The sequence below is a fragment of the Colletes latitarsis genome, chromosome 7 (assembly GCF_051014445.1).
Source record: "Colletes latitarsis isolate SP2378_abdomen chromosome 7, iyColLati1, whole genome shotgun sequence".
Classification (NCBI taxonomy): domain Eukaryota; kingdom Metazoa; phylum Arthropoda; class Insecta; order Hymenoptera; family Colletidae; genus Colletes; species Colletes latitarsis.
In genome coordinates this window covers 21,969,741-21,987,603 of record NC_135140.1, presented here as the reverse complement: position 1 = coordinate 21,987,603, position 17,863 = coordinate 21,969,741, and the positions used below count along the sequence as shown (strand labels likewise).

At 43.6% G+C, this 17,863-nt stretch overlaps 1 protein-coding gene across 3 annotated transcripts in view; it reads right to left on the bottom strand.

Annotated features, from left to right (window-relative positions):
- Positions 1–2,874: 2,874 nt before the first annotated feature.
- The window catches only part of LOC143343956 (uncharacterized), a 182,537-nt gene continuing 167,548 nt past the window's right edge, over positions 2,875–17,863 (bottom strand). For 2 of the 3 annotated variants that reach the window (XM_076769418.1, XM_076769420.1), the window contains exons 3-7: positions 11,277–11,754; positions 8,949–9,236; positions 8,370–8,520; positions 8,084–8,291; positions 2,875–8,001 (exon numbers count right to left, since the gene is read on the bottom strand). In XM_076769418.1, the coding sequence (XP_076625533.1) occupies positions 5,830–8,001; positions 8,084–8,291; positions 8,370–8,520; positions 8,949–9,236; positions 11,277–11,754 (3,297 nt within the window). In that variant the 3' untranslated portion in view covers positions 2,875–5,829. The remainder of the gene's footprint in view (positions 8,002–8,083; positions 8,292–8,369; positions 8,521–8,948; positions 9,237–11,276; positions 11,755–17,863) is intronic. The other variant, XM_076769421.1, reaches the window with a different exon arrangement.

The window sequence follows — 17,863 nt, the reverse complement described above, 5'->3', positions numbered from 1 at the left end:
GCAACGGTCAGCAGTGGTCAGCGATGGTCAGCTGACGTCGGGAGATGTTGGCAGAGGTCAGCAGAGGGTGGCAGTAGCCGGTAGTAATCGTTGTACGTTGCCAGAAATATAAGCGGTGGTCAGCAGTGGTCAGCAGCGGTCAGCAGAGGCATGCAGAGGCATGCAGAGGCAAGTAGAGTCCAGCAGGGGCAAGCAGTAACAAGTAGTAATCGTTATACGTTGTCGGAAGCATCAGGGGTGGTCAGCTGTGGTCAGCAGAGTCCAGCAGGGGCATGCAGTAGCAAGTTGTAATCGTTATACGTTGTCAGAAATTCCAGGAGTGGTCAGCAGCGGTCAGCAGAGGCCAGTGGAGACCTGTTGACGGAAGGTCGGATATTAGTTGTTCATGAGCGAGAAGGCAAATGTGAGCCTTTCTCTCTCGACTCCCACGAGACGGTCCGAACTTACTTTGGGCAGCTTCGGTGAATCGAGAAAGAGGGCATGTGTCAGTTTGCCTTTATCGACTTTCCGAAACTCCACGAGCTCACGTACGCGTGATCTGACATAGTGTGAGAGAGCACCTTCGGTGCCTTTCTGGCATCTCTGCGTCGAATGCAGTGATGGTAGATTTAAAGAATTCCTACCTTAGCACCGCTTGCGGTGGAGTGAAGAAACTCAGCTTGCCATAACTCCAATCTATACAATAATACTCTTTGGTAGCTTCATGCAAGATACGAAGAATCGAACAATTTCTACTTCAGCATTGCACTCGTTTGATACTGGTACTAAACAGTGTTTGTAGCGTCGAAAACAGAGAACTATTTCTCTACAAACTTGGACATTTTTCAGTAGATGGCGGTGCAATCTTTCGTAGAGCAATGCACTCATTATAAAAATAAGCTTTATGTATTTTGTTGTTGGCGACGAAGTTTCTATAGATAAATTAAATTGATAGGTTGAAATATTAGATTAAGAAGTTTGTTCTTGTCTGAGATGGTTTCAACGATACTTACCCAGGACCACTCGGCTATCAGAGTACAGTATTCCCTCGCTAGTCGACTGAAGTTGACTCCGCCTACAAGACGTAGAGATATCGGCATTTCTTTTCTCGAGCTATCGATTCATTATGTTTTTTATCGCATCTTCCAGACAGTCTTACCAATGGATTACTGAAGTTTCTTTAATGAAAATAAATCCAGACCCTATTTTAATTGTTTATCATTACTTGTTAATACTTCAGAATCCTTGGAGAACGCATACTTTTATATACGGTCGTATTTAGACTCATTTTCATCGGGGAAATCTCATCAATCCATCGATAATACTCTCGAAAGAATACAATGAAAAATGTAACAAATTCGTTTGCTCGCTCTCGTTGTATTCTATTCAGTTCCAACGCTTCCTAATCGGCATCTGGAAGGACCCGAGTTCTCGTCAATAAACGAAGCATTACTGTACACCTCTGCGCGGGCAATTCAATTTTGTCCATTACTTGACAAACAGAAAGGCAAACTATTTCCGCGTTAAATGAAATCTAAAAAAAAAGAAATTCTCGTACACGAAACTTTGAATCAACGTAAATTGTACAACTTTCGCTCGCTGAAAATGCTCGAGCAATAAAAAAATCGTTCGTGGTAGATATTTTATTTCCAATTTAGGAACTGAAATGCCCATATAATAAAAAATATTTTGTATCGTATAATAATAATAATAATTATTATTAAATTGGGAAACGAGGTGTTACGCTAAAAAGTCACTTGCCAAGTATACAAAAAAAAATGAAGAGAAAATTCACAAAAGAAAAAAAAAACGAACATGGACTTTTTTTTCAGATTTTCTTTGAATATTAATCGTTTCTCTAATTTTCTCCGTCTTCCTTGCTGCGCTCTCATTCATACATATTTCCATCGCACATCTTTCACTCTCTCTCGCTACAATTCGAGATATAAAACAATCACGGTAACAAAACAAAAGAGAAATATTACATAAAAATCTTCCAGGTATGGAATTTTTGCACTTCCGTGTTTTCCTTTTTCTTCGTTTAATCGGTTAAACTGTCATTCTACTATCTTTCTTACTCTCTTTCTCTCTCCGTCTCTCGCTAATTGATAAAGGGCTCGTTAAAAGCACATATAAACGACCGTCGTTATCGTTCGATTTTCAAAGTCACTATCTAAGCAGTTTTTATGGCACGTATTCTCGTACAAGCCCTTCCTATTTCTCTGTTCGATCCGTAACAAATGAAAAAAAAAACTCCTCTTCGTGCAGTTTCTTTTATCTTCGTCGATCTCGAATCACGCGGGAATTATCATCGAATCGCAACATTAAACGTTCTATCTGTCTTTTATATACATGTACTCGTCGAAATTTGAAGTCTCTTTTTGCCTACGGTTCACCAGACTCGGACGCGAAGATCGATAGATCCCGGGTTTTTCGCGCTGTCGACCGTCTCCGTTGATTCCCGATCGTATCCGCGGAGAATTTCGAACAAAAATACACGAAACGCGTTTCGTTGGAAATACTTTTTGCAACACAGCACCGTTCGACCAAGAGAGGATCACACCGCGATATAAAAAAAAAAAAACAAATACTTAGACGAAAATTCGTTGTCGTAAAAAAAAAAAAAGAAATACACAATAACAATACACGCGCTCGTTTCGCGTCCTGTCGACACGAAATAATAAAAAAAAGAAAAAATACGATTTCTGATTCTGTAACGCGTCGGGCGTCACCGGAAGACTTCACCGAAGAAAAATAAAACCGCTTCGTTCGCTTCGCTTGCGCGAACAAACTTATCGTTGAAAGACATCGATATAGAAATCTTGATTTTGCTAGAACGGTCAGGCGAAGACCTTTATACACTCTTGTACGTACACGTCTTAGGGTTACGAATGCTTTAACGTTATCTGATATTTATTTTTGTTATTTTCTTGTTTTTTTTTTTCTTTAGCTTTCTTTATCAGAGAAGTATCCTAAAACGAACAAATTCTATCGATACGTCTACGTTTAACATGGATATACCGTCGTCGGTGTTTTTTTTTTCTCATTTTCCTTCTCCATTTCGAAATGTCGGTGGCCCGCGATGTTCGGTCGCGCGCATCTCTAGAAATCAGTCGATCATGGATGGTGCTCTCGTTAACCGCAAGTATTATAAAAAGAAAGATTCGTATTTTCTCTCTCACACTCATTTTTTTTTTCTCGCCGTTGATCGGTGATATTGTTATGTATATATCTATACACATGTATGTCGACGAAAACGAAAACGTGCTTGTCAGCTTTTTCCTTCTTCTTTTTTTTTTTCTTGTCTAAATGTACAAAAGACTTCCTCTAAAAAAGTATTCTGCAAAAAATATTGCGTTGCACCCTAGCGAAGAATATATTTATACAGCGATACGACTATCGTTGGCCACACAAAAGTCAGACAGCCTGTACACACTTGCTAAACCTTAACACGTTTTTTTTTTCTTACGTAAAATGTTGAAAGATACAATGCATGGGAGAGGAGGAGGAAAGGAAGGGACGGAGGAAGGACTTTTTATCTAGCTTAACGGATACGTAATTATATACATTATATACATTCGTCTCGTTGCTAATAACACCGCGTTGCGTGCACTTATTATTGTTTAGAGCTGACTACGGATCGGTGTGTGTGTGTGTGTTGTGTGTGCGCGCGCGCGAGTATGGTGATCGCGAGCGCGCGCGTGTGTATGTCTGTGTCAAGAGATACAATGAAAATTTGTCTAAACTTACACGGTAGAATAGGGTTCTCGCGATCGTTATACACTACGGTAAGATTTATCGTTATACAATAAACAATTATACGTTTTGACGATCCGTCGGCTAAACATCTCGCAATATACACATATACATATATTCATTCATTTATATGTATATACATATATGTATTTATTTATTTAGTTATCACATCGCACGTTCGAAATTAAGGAATTCTGACCCTACTATGCGAAAGAGAATCGAATTTAATCTCTCGGAGAATCTGTGTATACAAAAAATGAAATACAAATACGAAAACAAAATAAAAAGAGAAACGTTGTCCAACCTAGTCGATCGCCCCTTGCAAAGATCGCGATAGAATTGAACGTAAAAAAGTCGTCTTATTTTCGTATGGAAAGAGTCGAGAACTGCATTCGTCGCCCATCCAACGAGTACAGCATTTTTTTTCTCCTTTTTTTGATCGTTATCACAGTGCTTTAGTACGCTCTTTTCCCCCCTTAAATATCGAATACTCTATCGAAATATACATATATATATAAAAAAAAAAAGAGAAGAATTAAAACAAGACCGAAACATTGTTTCTCTCCGATTTACAACGAAGTTTTATGTCTCGTATTATTGTTACATATAAAAAATTACTACCTAATTTATTGCATAATATATGCATGTACACACCTATTCCACTGTAAATTATTCGTTCGCCCATTCGAATTTCCGCAGTCTCCGCTTACTTGCATCCTATGGTTTAAACTGTTCTCTCTCACTCTCATACAGGGGTGTCCGGCAATTCGTGGAATATGGCCCTTCGTTTAAAAATAAGTTGAAAATTTGTTCGTTGAAAAAAAAGAAAATTTCTCGCACTGGAAAATGCAAACGATTTTGTTAATAGTACTATTCTGTTACATGTACAGTTTTATAACCAATAAAAAACGATTTCAACGATATATCAGAATACCTTCAATGCGTCGACTGCCACGACGTGTAGTTCGAGCTATCTCCTGTGTACTTGATACCTGATAATCTAATCCTTATCTTTTCTAATTTAAGCTGATGACTCGTACCCAAAAATATTTATAAAAGCATACGTAACGTATAGAGATTATACGTTCCTTCTTTGTCGGAACAGACTATATGATTAACTTATATGAATCTGCAATTTTTAACCATTTGCACTCCAATGGCTCCCTTACGAAGGCGTATAATACACACCACACTCGATTCACGTTTTATTTACGACAACGCAAACCGAGTTAACAAAATAAACGAATAAAATGTAAATTATATTCAGAACTGACACCACAAAATTGTTTTCAAGTCCTTGCATTAAAAAATAGTTCTCTGGAGTGCAAAGGGTTGATCGAAAAAAAGAAAAACATTAAGAAGGCTGCAACTTATTGTTCCGTGCAACCTTATCTTTGTTTAGACTGATTCTAATAACAGATATTTTATCCTTTTAACCCTTTCTATACCAGCACCCACCACAGTCGACGTATAAAACAATGGCTTCTGTTTTTTTGGTATAAAATTTAGTATAAAAATAAAAAGAGAACACACAGGGTGTTTTTGCTTTCTGATAATACACAAAAATATATAAGGGAAAAGTTGCACAGTTCCAAAAACAAATACCATCTATTTTAAATCTCCACCTTAAGACGTTCACAAGGAATCTTTAAAATGGGGCACTCGCGCTGGAGCAACGAAAGGGTTAAAATTCACTCTCGATCGGGTAAATTAAGAAACGATTGACGGGGCAGTCAACGAGTTACCATTCGTCAAAAAGCAAAAAAAAGCTCACTTTCCACTTATTTTCGGGTCGAAGGATCAAATCGCGAACGACCGGAACCACGGAGAAGAGTGTCCGAAAGACGACGTTGGAACGATGGCCGAGAAGCTCGTTAAACCATAACGCGATACACGCTCACCAGCATCCGATCGCGATTTCACTCCAGAAACTGTCTTTATCGACACGCACGAGGAAGCTCCCTCGTTGAATAGATTCTTGAATTGAAAATAGATATTCGAGGCGAGGAAACCCGACGGATCTTTGTCTTTAGAAAGGAGACCGACGTTATTCGCTACTACGTCGGGAGAAGCTACAATATGAGATCCCATTGTCTACTTAGACGTTGGGGCAGTCGGCTGGTTCTGCCCCGCCATCCCCAGTCTTGGTTGCGAGGAAGCAAGTAACTCCTTGTAGTACGCGCTGAACTCCGGCGGTAGAAACGAGGTGGTAGCCGTGGGCGGCATCGGCGGCGGCGGGAATAAACCGTTGTAGAACGCGGAATAGTACATCGGGTCCAAAATCGGTAGGAACTTGCCTGGCGTGTTCGTTGGCAGTTGCGGTAGATAGGCTGGATTACTTTGCGGCACCGTTGGCACATAGCCAGACGGTATGCTAGGAACACTGTGTCGTCTTCCAGCCTCGTTTTGCCTCGATTCCTGTTGCTGTTGGTGCTGGTGTTGCTGCTGGTGCTGGTGGTGCTGACTGATCAACGACTTGTCGCCCTCGCTGATCCGACGATGCTGATGGTGTTGCTCCTTGCCGCTCGTTTCTACGTTTTTTCTTCTGTCTATACTGATCTGTTGATGCATGGTCGTCTGCATTCTTGGATAGGAGTTCCCGCTATTCAAATGATTGAGGTTAGGTACGTTCGGTATGACAGGATGACTGATCGGTTTTCTGGGCGTGTACGGGGAAACTGGCTCGCTCCTCGACGTCGAGTACCTGCCGTTCACCTGTTGCCTTCTTTGCGTCGGCATCGCATTATTCCTATTAGGTGGACTCGGGACGCGCACCGTCGGCGGCGCACTCGCGTGATTGTTCTTCTGCTTGGGGTTCACGATCGTGATCTCCAGGTTGTTCGAAGCCATGGTCCGACTGTCCAGAACGTTCTGGTAGCCCGGGAACGCGTTCCGTTTCGAACAGTCGGTCGGTTTATCTTTAGCCGCGGACGAGTTCCTCATCTCCAAATTCAATGGATTAGGCCTCGGCACTACAGGTACTTTCACTATTTCTAGGCTCGGCCTCGGGAACACCGGTTTATCGCCGTACTTTTGCGTCAAATCGAGAACCCCGCCGTGCGCAATCGGTTCGTTATTGTTGTTGATCGGCGGCTGGTGCGGCAAACGGTGCAACGAGGGACGATACTTTGGAGGGCTGAGAATATCCTTCGGGTCTCCGTACACCATCTTTTCGTTGTGCGCGAATATCGACCTCGATTGCGTCACCTTGGGCGGGAATATCCTGCCGTTCGGGACGGTCGGTGGTACGAAACGATGGTTCGCTTGGTGCATCGCCGAGGACGCCGGCGGCGGGACGTTCGCGTTCGCGTACAGTTGCAACAACGCCGCGTTGTTCGAGGTACCGAGATTTATCACGCGGCTGTTCGCCATGTTGTTGTTGTTCACCATGGTGTTGTTGTTGTTGTTATTATGATGGCTGCCCGGTTGTTTGTTCGGTACTTGCAACCGTGCTTGATGATGGGGATACTGGTGTTCCTGTGGCGACGACAACATGTGTCCAATGTCCGGCGTCACGGTAACGGAAATCAGTTTCGGAATGGAATTGGGTGTGACTGGAAGCGGGTACGATATCGGCGATTTCTCCTCGGACCTCATCGTCGCCGGCGCCGGGGGATTGCTTTGGATCACGCTCGGTCGCGTGTCCAGGTCGACGGCAGTGACCTCGAGACCACCCTCACGCAGAATCTCGAGTTTACGTTTCTTAAAGCTGGGAATGATTATTTTGTCCCTACTCGTGTCGCTCTCCGACTCCAAGTCGATCACCTCGGGCGACCTGGGAGGCACTATCGCCTTCTCCGCGAAAATCGACTTCTCCCCGAACAACGGGATGTTCTCCTTGCCCTGCGCCAGCAAGGTGGTCTGCTTCTGATCCAGTTTTATCTCCTTCATGTCCTTCTCCGGCGGCGGGGTTAACGTTACCACCGTAGAAGCGTTCGTTGCTACTGTGGTCACCGGTAGACCCGGCGGCGAACACGACGGTGGCACTTGCTGCGATATCAGAGGACTGTTTAGCTGCCTCTCGAGGACGCTTTGGCTTCCGGTACCGTTCGTGGGCGTCGTGGAGGGTGTACTGCTCGGCGTTGAAATTGACGTGTTAGAAGAAGGTGGCGGACTTGGCAGTTGGCTAGTTTGCTGGCTGGGCGATGGCGTACTATTGGCGATCATAGTGTTCAACGACTTCAGGCGTTCTGGCTTCACTCGTACGCTGCGCAGAGACGACGTCTTGCCGGTTTCCGTCTTCGGTTTCTCGCCCGAAAGGAACGGCTGTAAAGAATGAAAATATGTAAATTATTTCTGGTTTAAAATAAACGAATATTAAATCGAACTGTCTTTTGACTATACTCACGGTTGTTACGATTTGTTGGAGGGGAGGAGTCGTAGCGGGAAGATTTGTTTCCGCGGGTGGGGGTGTTTCCGATGGGTAGAGGTCGTTGGGTTCTTGCTTAACGTCTTCGGACTCTTCGGATCCGCTACTCGTTTTAGTACGTCTTCCAAGAGTAAGCCTCACTTTTGCTTCCTCGCCCCTTTGGTACTTCTCGTAGGGTAACAGTAACCTATTTAACAACGTCGAGAATGCTGTTCGATAAAACTGGCCACGAACGACACTATGGACCTCGTCTAAGATACGTCACCTTTCGTAATGTCGACGAGTAATGGTCGCGGCGCTCGTGTTTCCCGTATTGCCGCCAATGTCGTCGTAGATGGTCTTCCAAAGACGACCGGCGCTGACGGAATCGTAACCACCGAGCATCTGCACTTTTGTATAAAACAGGAAGAGATCAACTGCAAATAAAATGATCATCGTTATTCCAATACGTCGTATCCCACCGACGAGGTTCTATCTACACGTTACTTGTCAAAAGGAAACACTGCTGTATATCAGCTTCGAACAGTACCAATCACTGTTTCAATTTAATCGACAATGAACAAACGTTTCTAAAACTGACAAGAAGGAGTTGTATCGGTAGGATCGTCAATTACAATCAACCTTCTTTCTGGTATATCTAGAGCGTAAATAGAAGGGTTCCACAAGCGTGGCTACGGTGCAATGTCTCTGGGCTTGATCGTTGTCTTTCTAGATTCGACGAGAAAGAAACTGATTGCGATCGACGACTCTGCCGCAGCGACTTCTTCTCGTCGGCGGTATGTGCTGCCTAAAAAGCATCTAAACATTGGCGCCAATCGTTGAAAAAAAAAGCACAGATACTGACTCTGCCTGTAGCCCAGCAGTGGCATCTTTCCGACAGGCGTACCCCGCGAATTCATGAAACTCTGCACGTCCGTGAGGAACTTCTTTTCCTCTGCACTGGTCTTCCGCTCGCTTCGTCGAACCACGGACGACGGTGGTCGGCCGACGTTGGACACCACCAAGGTCGTCGTATTAGGTGGTACACTTTTCGACGTCGACGCCACGGACGCCTCGCTTTCATTGCTGGACTCCCCGGGCGACGCGCTGCGCTTTTTACGCTTCCTCCTCGGCCGCCCCTTCAATTTTGGTGCTGGAAACAGAACGAGCATGTCTACTTAATACTAATTAACTGACTAGCTTTTCCTCTGTGAAACGAGTCCAAACACGACCCTGTTATTTTTAAAAATGTTTAACTAAATATGGTAAAAAAACCCCCCTTTCCAACGACGTAATATATAGAAATTATTATATTAACAAACGTATCAATATACATATACTATTAATTTCAATTGTGGAAATACCAAGTAAATATCGTGAAAATAAAAATCGAATTTACGATAATGAACGAAAAATCAAAAACGCGTGGAATTGCAACGAGATTCCATGTAGTCCGTGCACAGTATTTTTTCCTCGATACGAACGGTTACAAGAGTGTTTGTTTTTACGCCAAGGAAAGGACTGACAGTCACGCCGGTATTGGATGACAAAATAATTTCGCGCGGTTTCCGCTTCGGTTGGAAAGACTATTAATATTCACGGTTGCGTGACTTTTCTTAATTTATCTAATGAACCGAAATTACATGTAAAATATGAATACAAAACGACGTGTTTCGATTCGTTAACGACCGCGTCTATAATTTTACGTATTCCAGAATATTATCACCGGGGAAAAATTGATCGTAAATGCATTATAGGAAACATTGTAATGTGAAACATTGTAAACTAAACCGTACCGCGCTATACGCCACGTTTTTCAGGGTAAATATTCAAGATTCGTAAAACAGAAAATTAATGTATACGACTACGTAGTTTCGTTGCACGAATTATAATTGTTTGAACCAGAATGGCACGGTAAATAACATTTCAACAATTACCGAGGCTCATCGTTTAATCAGAAAACGTAACGACAGTTTGCAACTACTAATTTATATTAACGACCATTCGCAGTTCGCCCACCGAGCAACTGTAATACAATATAGTCAATGCATTTAATATAGCCGAAAAAAACACGCTTCTGTCGACTAGAGACGTACAAAATTTTCTATTCGAATCGATAACGAATAAAACCAATGTATAATAATTCATTCGATCATTTTTATATCAATCACTGTCGAAATATTACACGTGTATATCTTCTACGAAACAATAGTGTATTAATGTTAGTCACTGTTGCTTGGTGTCTGCACCGCACGCACGTGTTCAGCTACGCAATAACTTGGCACACAAAGGGTGTCAAATTCGCACAACAAAATGATTCACGATACTCACCGATTACTTTATAATACACGACTTCGTTCTTCTTGATTTTCATCACGATCGTCATGTCGTTTATCGCGAATAAAAGTCAGGTGTTGAACCGTTTAAGAACGCAGTTACAAACGCCTTCCTATCGCGACGTTCTTTAGAAAAACTCGACAATGTCTAAAACACGGTTTAATCCGCACTTCTAATCCGACAACAGATTCTTCCCAGCATCTTGATCCGGATTACGATCGTCTCTTCTACGACGAAACAGCGCGTTGACGACAAAGCAACGCGGCCGACAGAAAATCGTGATGTTCTCTCGCGTGGACGTTTCTCGTTATGATTCTGTTTCTTTAACGATCGTCTGCTGTGGTGATCGCGCGCGCGGAAATCCGCCGTCGGTAAACGGTTCTCTAAATCGTCGCGATTAGTTCCTAGCCGCGCTGTTCTTTTCGCGCAGCGACGTTTCCAACACGGGGCTTCCCTGTTTGGATATTTATTCGGTTCATTTAATTCAAAATAATCGCCGCGCACAGTAACGTTGTTTAATTATTAAATGAAACACGACAAGCTTTTGAGCGACAGCTTGACACGTTTTGCAAACAACTGCATTATAATGCTAATGTTCGTTGAAACGCGTTCCAGTTATGCTCGAAGGTGGATGCACTGCATACGATTCACTAGCTTTAAATTCACGCGGCCTGATTCTGACAAGCGGTCGGAAAAAAGAGATACGTCATTTTTATTTTCACGTTATTTTCATGTAATGATTTTTCAGATTTTGTTTAACTTATGTCGATGAAATTGCGTGGACAAAAATAATAACAGTACATACGACTATTAATTTACGTAAGGCGATAGAGTTGTGGTCGATGATCGAACCTACCTAGGTGGTTGCAGAGGAGTTCGTGAGTTTCAAGGTCTGGGTAGTCGAAGGTGTCCCTGCAGAAGAGTACCCTGGTGCCCGGTGTGGCTGTGAATCCACCCAGCGCGGCTGCTATGGAGGAGCAAAGCCAGGACGGTTCGGCACCCTCGAGCCTACGCAGAAGCGCCCGATATCGACAGTACCTGGGGTACGAGAGCACCACCACTTTCGTCTGAGCGCCACACTCTGTCCTCCTCGTATTATGATTGACTTCGTACTCCTTTTGTTGCTTGTCGACATCGGAAAAATCGATGCCAGGGTCGGTGAGCACCTGCGGCTGAGGTATTTCGAACCTCAGCGGGCTGCTCTCCGGAGACGAGGTAGGAGTTGGTGGGTAAGATACCTCCCGACCCCACGACCATTCCAACGCCGGCGACAACCACGTGACGAGATCGTTGACGCGGACCACCACCTTTTCTGATATCGTCAGCACCTCGTCCTGTAATCAGACAAATAGTTTTTTTCACCAAACAGTATATTCTCTTTATCGTTGGTCGGTCAATAATGGGTTCCTATTTTATCCATGGGGAAAAGTCTGCTTTATCGACTAAATTCCATGCACTAGCGTATCAGGCTCCCATCGACAGGTGGAGGCACAAGTGGTGCGTTGCGAGACTTCTGGTGATCTGACCCCGTACCCCCACCTCCACATAGGTATACTATACTTACTTATCGCGAGTGGAGCTAAAACACCTATGTGCTCGTTATGTATACACATAATCCAGCCAACGTAACTCGTGGTTTATGTTGTACCTCGAGTGCATCGTTATCTACTCTGCCTCGACGATAATTTAATTGTCCGCTGATGCCAGCGGCGACGTCATTTTCGCCAAGTTTGACCTAACTCTTGGGACCTGCTGATTTGTGGGATTTAATTCTACGTGCGTGGACGAAGCGACGAAAGACTAAATCTACCAAAAAACGTTTGTTTAACGAATTGAACCGACAAATCCTAGTCCTGTGCTCAGAACACCTACAAATAATAACAGCCTAAGCTCCTCGAACACGTGTAGCGATTAAAAACGAGTCGATAAGTAACTGGACGTGCACGCGACAGGGACCAGTCCAGAGTGAGTACGCGCCGGGCACCAATTACTCGCATTCGCGTGTATCGTTGCAATTTGCCGGTCGAACAACATTTGTAAGGGCCCATAAATTAAAAATCGGGCACGAACTTCGTCGGGACAAGTCTTGCGCGGGCTCAGGTGCCGCCGTAAGTCATCCGAGCAAAGGAAACGGTAACCAAGTGCTTGTCCCCTTCTTTTCGTCGGTCCTCGGGACTGGGCCCGGCCAAAATCAGATCGCCATTATACGTACAATATACCGAAGTACTATCTATAATATTTACGTTCAACGCAAGTTGTTGTTTTTTCATTTTCCTGACACTAGATCGCTAGAAAAGGTTTAAACGAGTATTTGGGCCCAGAAAAACGACGTTGAAGAATCTGGATTCGACCAGCGATCGTCGGATGCACTTGAATCCGTTTTAAAAGAGCCCCGAGCCAAGCAAAACGGTCGGGTTCCGATCTTCCGCGCCAGCTGAGTCAGCCGCAAGAAGTTGGACGAATATCTGGCATAGTCTTTCGTTATTTGCACGCGCCGGCAATCATGCTCAAAGCGATGAACGGACAAATCGATCGATCGGGTTAACAAATGTTTTCAGCCGGAAAGCAGTACACCGTCGGTGTAACCGGTCCATCAATTAGTTGTGTCAGTTGTTTAAACCAAACGGTAGGTTGTTCTGATGAAAAGCAATCGTTTCATCGATTTGTTACCCCGAATAACACGAAGCCCGCGTGCAACTATGCACGTTCTGTTTGGGAGTCATTGTCGATCGGGTTAAGGTTTTTATAAATCTTGTATGGCGTTGAAATTACAAGGAAAAATCGAGTGGAATAACGCCCTATTTAGCGCGGGGACATTATCGCGTGTTATACTTTGTCGGGTCGTTCGGTGTTGGTGAATTGATAGGTTATCGGTGTGTTTAGGGTGGCAGCGAGTCCCCATAGCAACGTCGGAATACATTTCCACATGATTCCGTGCATACTGTCCACCTCGTGAGTTTGGGGTTAGATCTGCGCGTGTGTCCGTGCCAACATTCCTTCTACCTTCTGGCACATTGCTGCCCTTACACACGTGCACCCCTGGCTTTCCTCTGTTCTACTCTTTCTCTCCCTTCCCACGCGGCCCCTTTAATCCCTCTATCGTCCTCTCCCCTTCACGGCTCTCCCTCCTTCAGATACACATCTCGGATATGTGCAGTCAAGGGGAATCTCGGTTGCATAGAGTTTGTCTCATCTTCTCAATGTGCAGACGACGAAGGTTGGCCCAAATTTTCGAGGCATAAAACAGCTGTTTTGTTAAATGGGCCACCGTTGTCGTATCCTTACTCGCCGCTACTTTGTTAAATAGCACACCAAAGGTTTTCAAATCACTGGGAATTGTAACGATTTAGCGTGAAAAAATCGATGAAGCATCGCGAGATACATTGTATCGTTTCGAGGAATTGTAAACCCCTCGAGGATGCAATTTCGTCGGTTTGGGTTCTCTGGGTCGAAAGTTCGCGGTCGAAACGTAATTGGGCCTTCGTTGAATTGAATTTTCCAAGTGCATACCGTGGCGGGAGGTTTGTTCAAAACACGTTCCAACGTTCCGCGAGATTTATACGGAATTTATGAAATACCCATCGAACCATTAATAAAACGTTAATTTCGGCTCCCTTTCCGCGTTCGGTTTCATTAAAAATTTAAATGGTCGAGCGAAAATTTACTTATGCGTACGCACGAAGCGACTCAGCGCGGTTGTAAATCGCCGCTGGCTTTCGACGTTCGCAAACATAACTGACCGCCTTGATTCGAGTGCTGTTCGTCGTCGAGCACTCGTAATTGGCTGGACGGAAAGAGTGTGTATAGCAATGGTATCCCCGTAGGGGGTGTTGGGTCCTGGGAAAGGATCTGGGTCATCCCGGTAGACGTTCGTTGTTTGGGATTCTTGCTCCCACCCCCGCCAAGCGTACCCTGAGCTCGGTTTTACCGGCGTCGGAGCATACGGAGCAAAAGGGAGAAAAGAAAGGTAAGTCTCGTTCCGAGTCTAAAGAATACTCTGTATTCTTCAGGATTTATCAGAATGGAAACAAACGCATCAAACATGACCTGAAACACTTTTTAAATCAATTCCAAATAGTTTCGGTTAGACGAAATATTAAATATCGAACACGTGTGCCCGATAAGACAACCGAGAAAAACCGGAAGACGGAAAAACCCGGTTCGGAGGATTTCATTAATATCTCGCGAAATCAATAATGGAAGGGGGGCAAGTGTGTAGCAACAAGAACGAAGAGTCCGACAAAGTCAATAGAACTGGAGAGAACCCTCCTAGGAAATCAGGACGATAAATACGCGAAAGGGGGAGGAAAGAGAGGCACACGTGTCGGTGAGATTTTTCTTTTCCTCAGATGTTCTCGGTTACCAGGTTCCGGCTCTGTTGTTTTCCGCCTTGTCCCCGCGATTAAGACCGAAGGTTTGTTTTCGGAATCGTGATTCGGGGATGGAGAACGCGACGAGTCGTACCGGAAGCTCGACGGAGACGGAAAATTCGAAGGAAGCGAGAGACAATGAGAGGAAACGAGCTGCTACGTGACCAAGAGAGAGAGACATCCCTGGTCAAGTTAGCGATGGGAACGACGCCCTCGCAACTGGTGCCAATGGTTTTAAAGCAACTCGTTTGTGTTCTTAACCGACGTCGGCCAATATTGATCATTAGCCGAGAACCAACGGTTTCGGGTTCGGCCACGAACCACCGTTTTGTCACCAGAGTCCGTTTAAGCATCGACCCTCGGATCCGCTTAACGCTAGTTCGGACGAGGAATGGCACTTTCTGCGAGGTACCATCCGGAGGAAGCGATTTAGGGCGACCTTTGTACCGAAAATATTGGTTTAACGAAGTAAACTATTTGTATAAAAATGACGTGAATTTTAGGAATAATATAAGATACGCCGAATTATATTTTTGAAGTAAAATTATTTAGGTTGGTAGGTTGCAAATATACGTATGTACGAAGTTCAAGAGCCAAAGTTTGCACTCCCCAGTTTATTAGCATTACCGTGGAAGTTTACCTGTTATTAGCGAGTGAAAAAATGATGAGAACATTTGTCCAAGGTTTGTTAGCCGAACGGAATTGCCCTGGTTGCGCGATTCCCCGTCTCCGAACGGCCATTAAAGAGTGGCGTGGATGGATTAAGTCCTGTCCCAGGATGGGGTTAACAACCAATATCAGGGGATGGGATGAAAAGGGTTCACAGTTAACTGCTAAACCAGCGAAAAGATAGGGTAAGACGACTCGGGGAATGTTTTATGGCAGAGGTCCAAATGATGTTTGCGGCTCGAGAGAGAATACTAAGAATTGTTAATGAACCTCTCTGGGTGGGTGTATCAGGAAAAGTAATTTGGAGTTTGCGTAATTTCCTCCTTCCTCTTTCTTCCTCCCTCTTTAAAGCTGGGAATAACGTTCAAGTTTAGAGCCAATCATTCCCATTCGTGCCAGGGAAGAGCCGTTGGTCCGCAAAATTGAAATCAGAAAAATATGTATTTTTTATCAGAATCCATTTTCCCGTTTGACGGCTAGTAAATTGTTGTTACATTGTTCCGTCATACGATTATTGCATCGACGTTCGATATAAATTTCGCATTACCGTTCATAAATTACCTTCGTGACTGGGAATTCAATTAAATTTTACAGCAAATACCGCCCCCTCCCCTGTCCAATTGGGCCGCCGCGACCGTTTTGATTAATTTCCCGGACGAAAAATAATAAATAACACGCGAAATTGTTTATACCGCGCGTATTAATTTGCCCCGGCGAACGATCGATGTTACGAATACAGTCGTTCGATCTGTTTGTTTCGAAAGTGAGCATCGTTTTAATAACGATATCGCGCGCGACACGACGGACCTTAATGCTTTTCCGTGTAACGCGACTCGCCCCGTCCATTTACCGAGCAAAATTTATTACATTAAACGTAATAAACGACTTGTATACTCCCAAGCATGCCAGCGTGATATTATTATCGTAGCCGGGAAACTTTCTATCTATCTGGGTAATCTCATCTTGTGCCCGCCACCTCCTTTATCTCTTCGTCTTTCACTCAACTTCTTAAGTAGTCTTTTGTAACTTAAATTAAAATAGACGTCAGGAAGTATTCCTCGGACGACATGCAGCCCACGAACCAGATAGACGAAAGAAATCTCATAGTCACCGGAGAAATATAGGGTGTCTCTTTACAAACTGGACACCCTAGAACCGCCATTTTAAATAGTAGAAAGCACCGTTGCTTTCTAGCTTCGAGAGAGAATCTAATATGGCGGCTTGTTTGTAGGTTAGGTCTGGGATATACAGAACGTTTGATTAACTCGAAACTTTTACGATGCAACTTAGTTTAAAACGTTAAATTTGCAACAAAATTAAAATAAGTAACTGTCGGAACAATTCAGTAAATAAAATTCAGTAACTTTAGTAATTCAGAGAAATAGTAGTCGAAAAAGAATGTAAAAATTATCATTATTTTAGACCTTACTCCTAATAAAATACAGCCAGGGAGAAAGGGCGGTTTATTTGAGTGTCGCAGCTGCGAAAAAAATGAATAATTAACGTAGCAATTTGCTAATGGGTTAAATAGATCGTTGGGCGACGACGGTCTTATTAGAAACCGATGATCGCGAGGATGGAGTCAAGGATGAAAAGCCACGGGTAAACGAGAAGAAACAAAATCCCAGAGACACCGTATAAATCCGCAATGCTGCAGTTGACATATTCGCCGAGCGTACATAATACATTCATGGCCGTCGGGGAGTGAGGGGGAGGGAGTCGAGCGTCAGAGTAGGGGAAAAGGACGAAATGGAGGGGGGAAGGTACAATCGTAGAGTGGAATATGTAGCGTGTTGGTTTTAGTGACGCTCAATCTTCGCTGGCAAACCGTACCGGGTGGTTCGTTAATTTGGTCGTTATTCTGCCACGAATCTCGTAACAAATTCTTATTTCAAAACGATAGTGTAATAATAGTCATAAAAAATTTAACAATTAATTTACCATAACGTCTAGGCCATGGTTTTTTAGATAAAACTAACTTTTAATTAGGTGGAAAAAAGCTGACGAAAGGTACAAGGTGAAAAAGAATCAAATTTGTTCATAATTTAAAAGTTGTATGGTCTAAAAATTAAAAAGAAAAAGTTTGTGGTAAAAATAATTACTTTCAAGTGACTTTTCAAGTTCCTATTTCAGTCGTTGCTCGCGAAATCAAATTCTTCGAGGCCTTCTTTAAGCTCGTTTCATTTTCTTTCACTCCAAGCTATTAAGGGGTAGTAAAGAGACGTCGTTCGAGTTTTATTGGTATAGAAAAGATCTCCATCAGGAAGATACCGGGAATTCTTGAAATTAATTTTCCTTTTTATCCGGTTTTCTGCTCTTCTACCTCCGGTCAGTGAATTTCTTTATGTATACAATCTTGATACAATATTTAATTTTTAATTTAGCATTTATTTCGTTTTTTCCT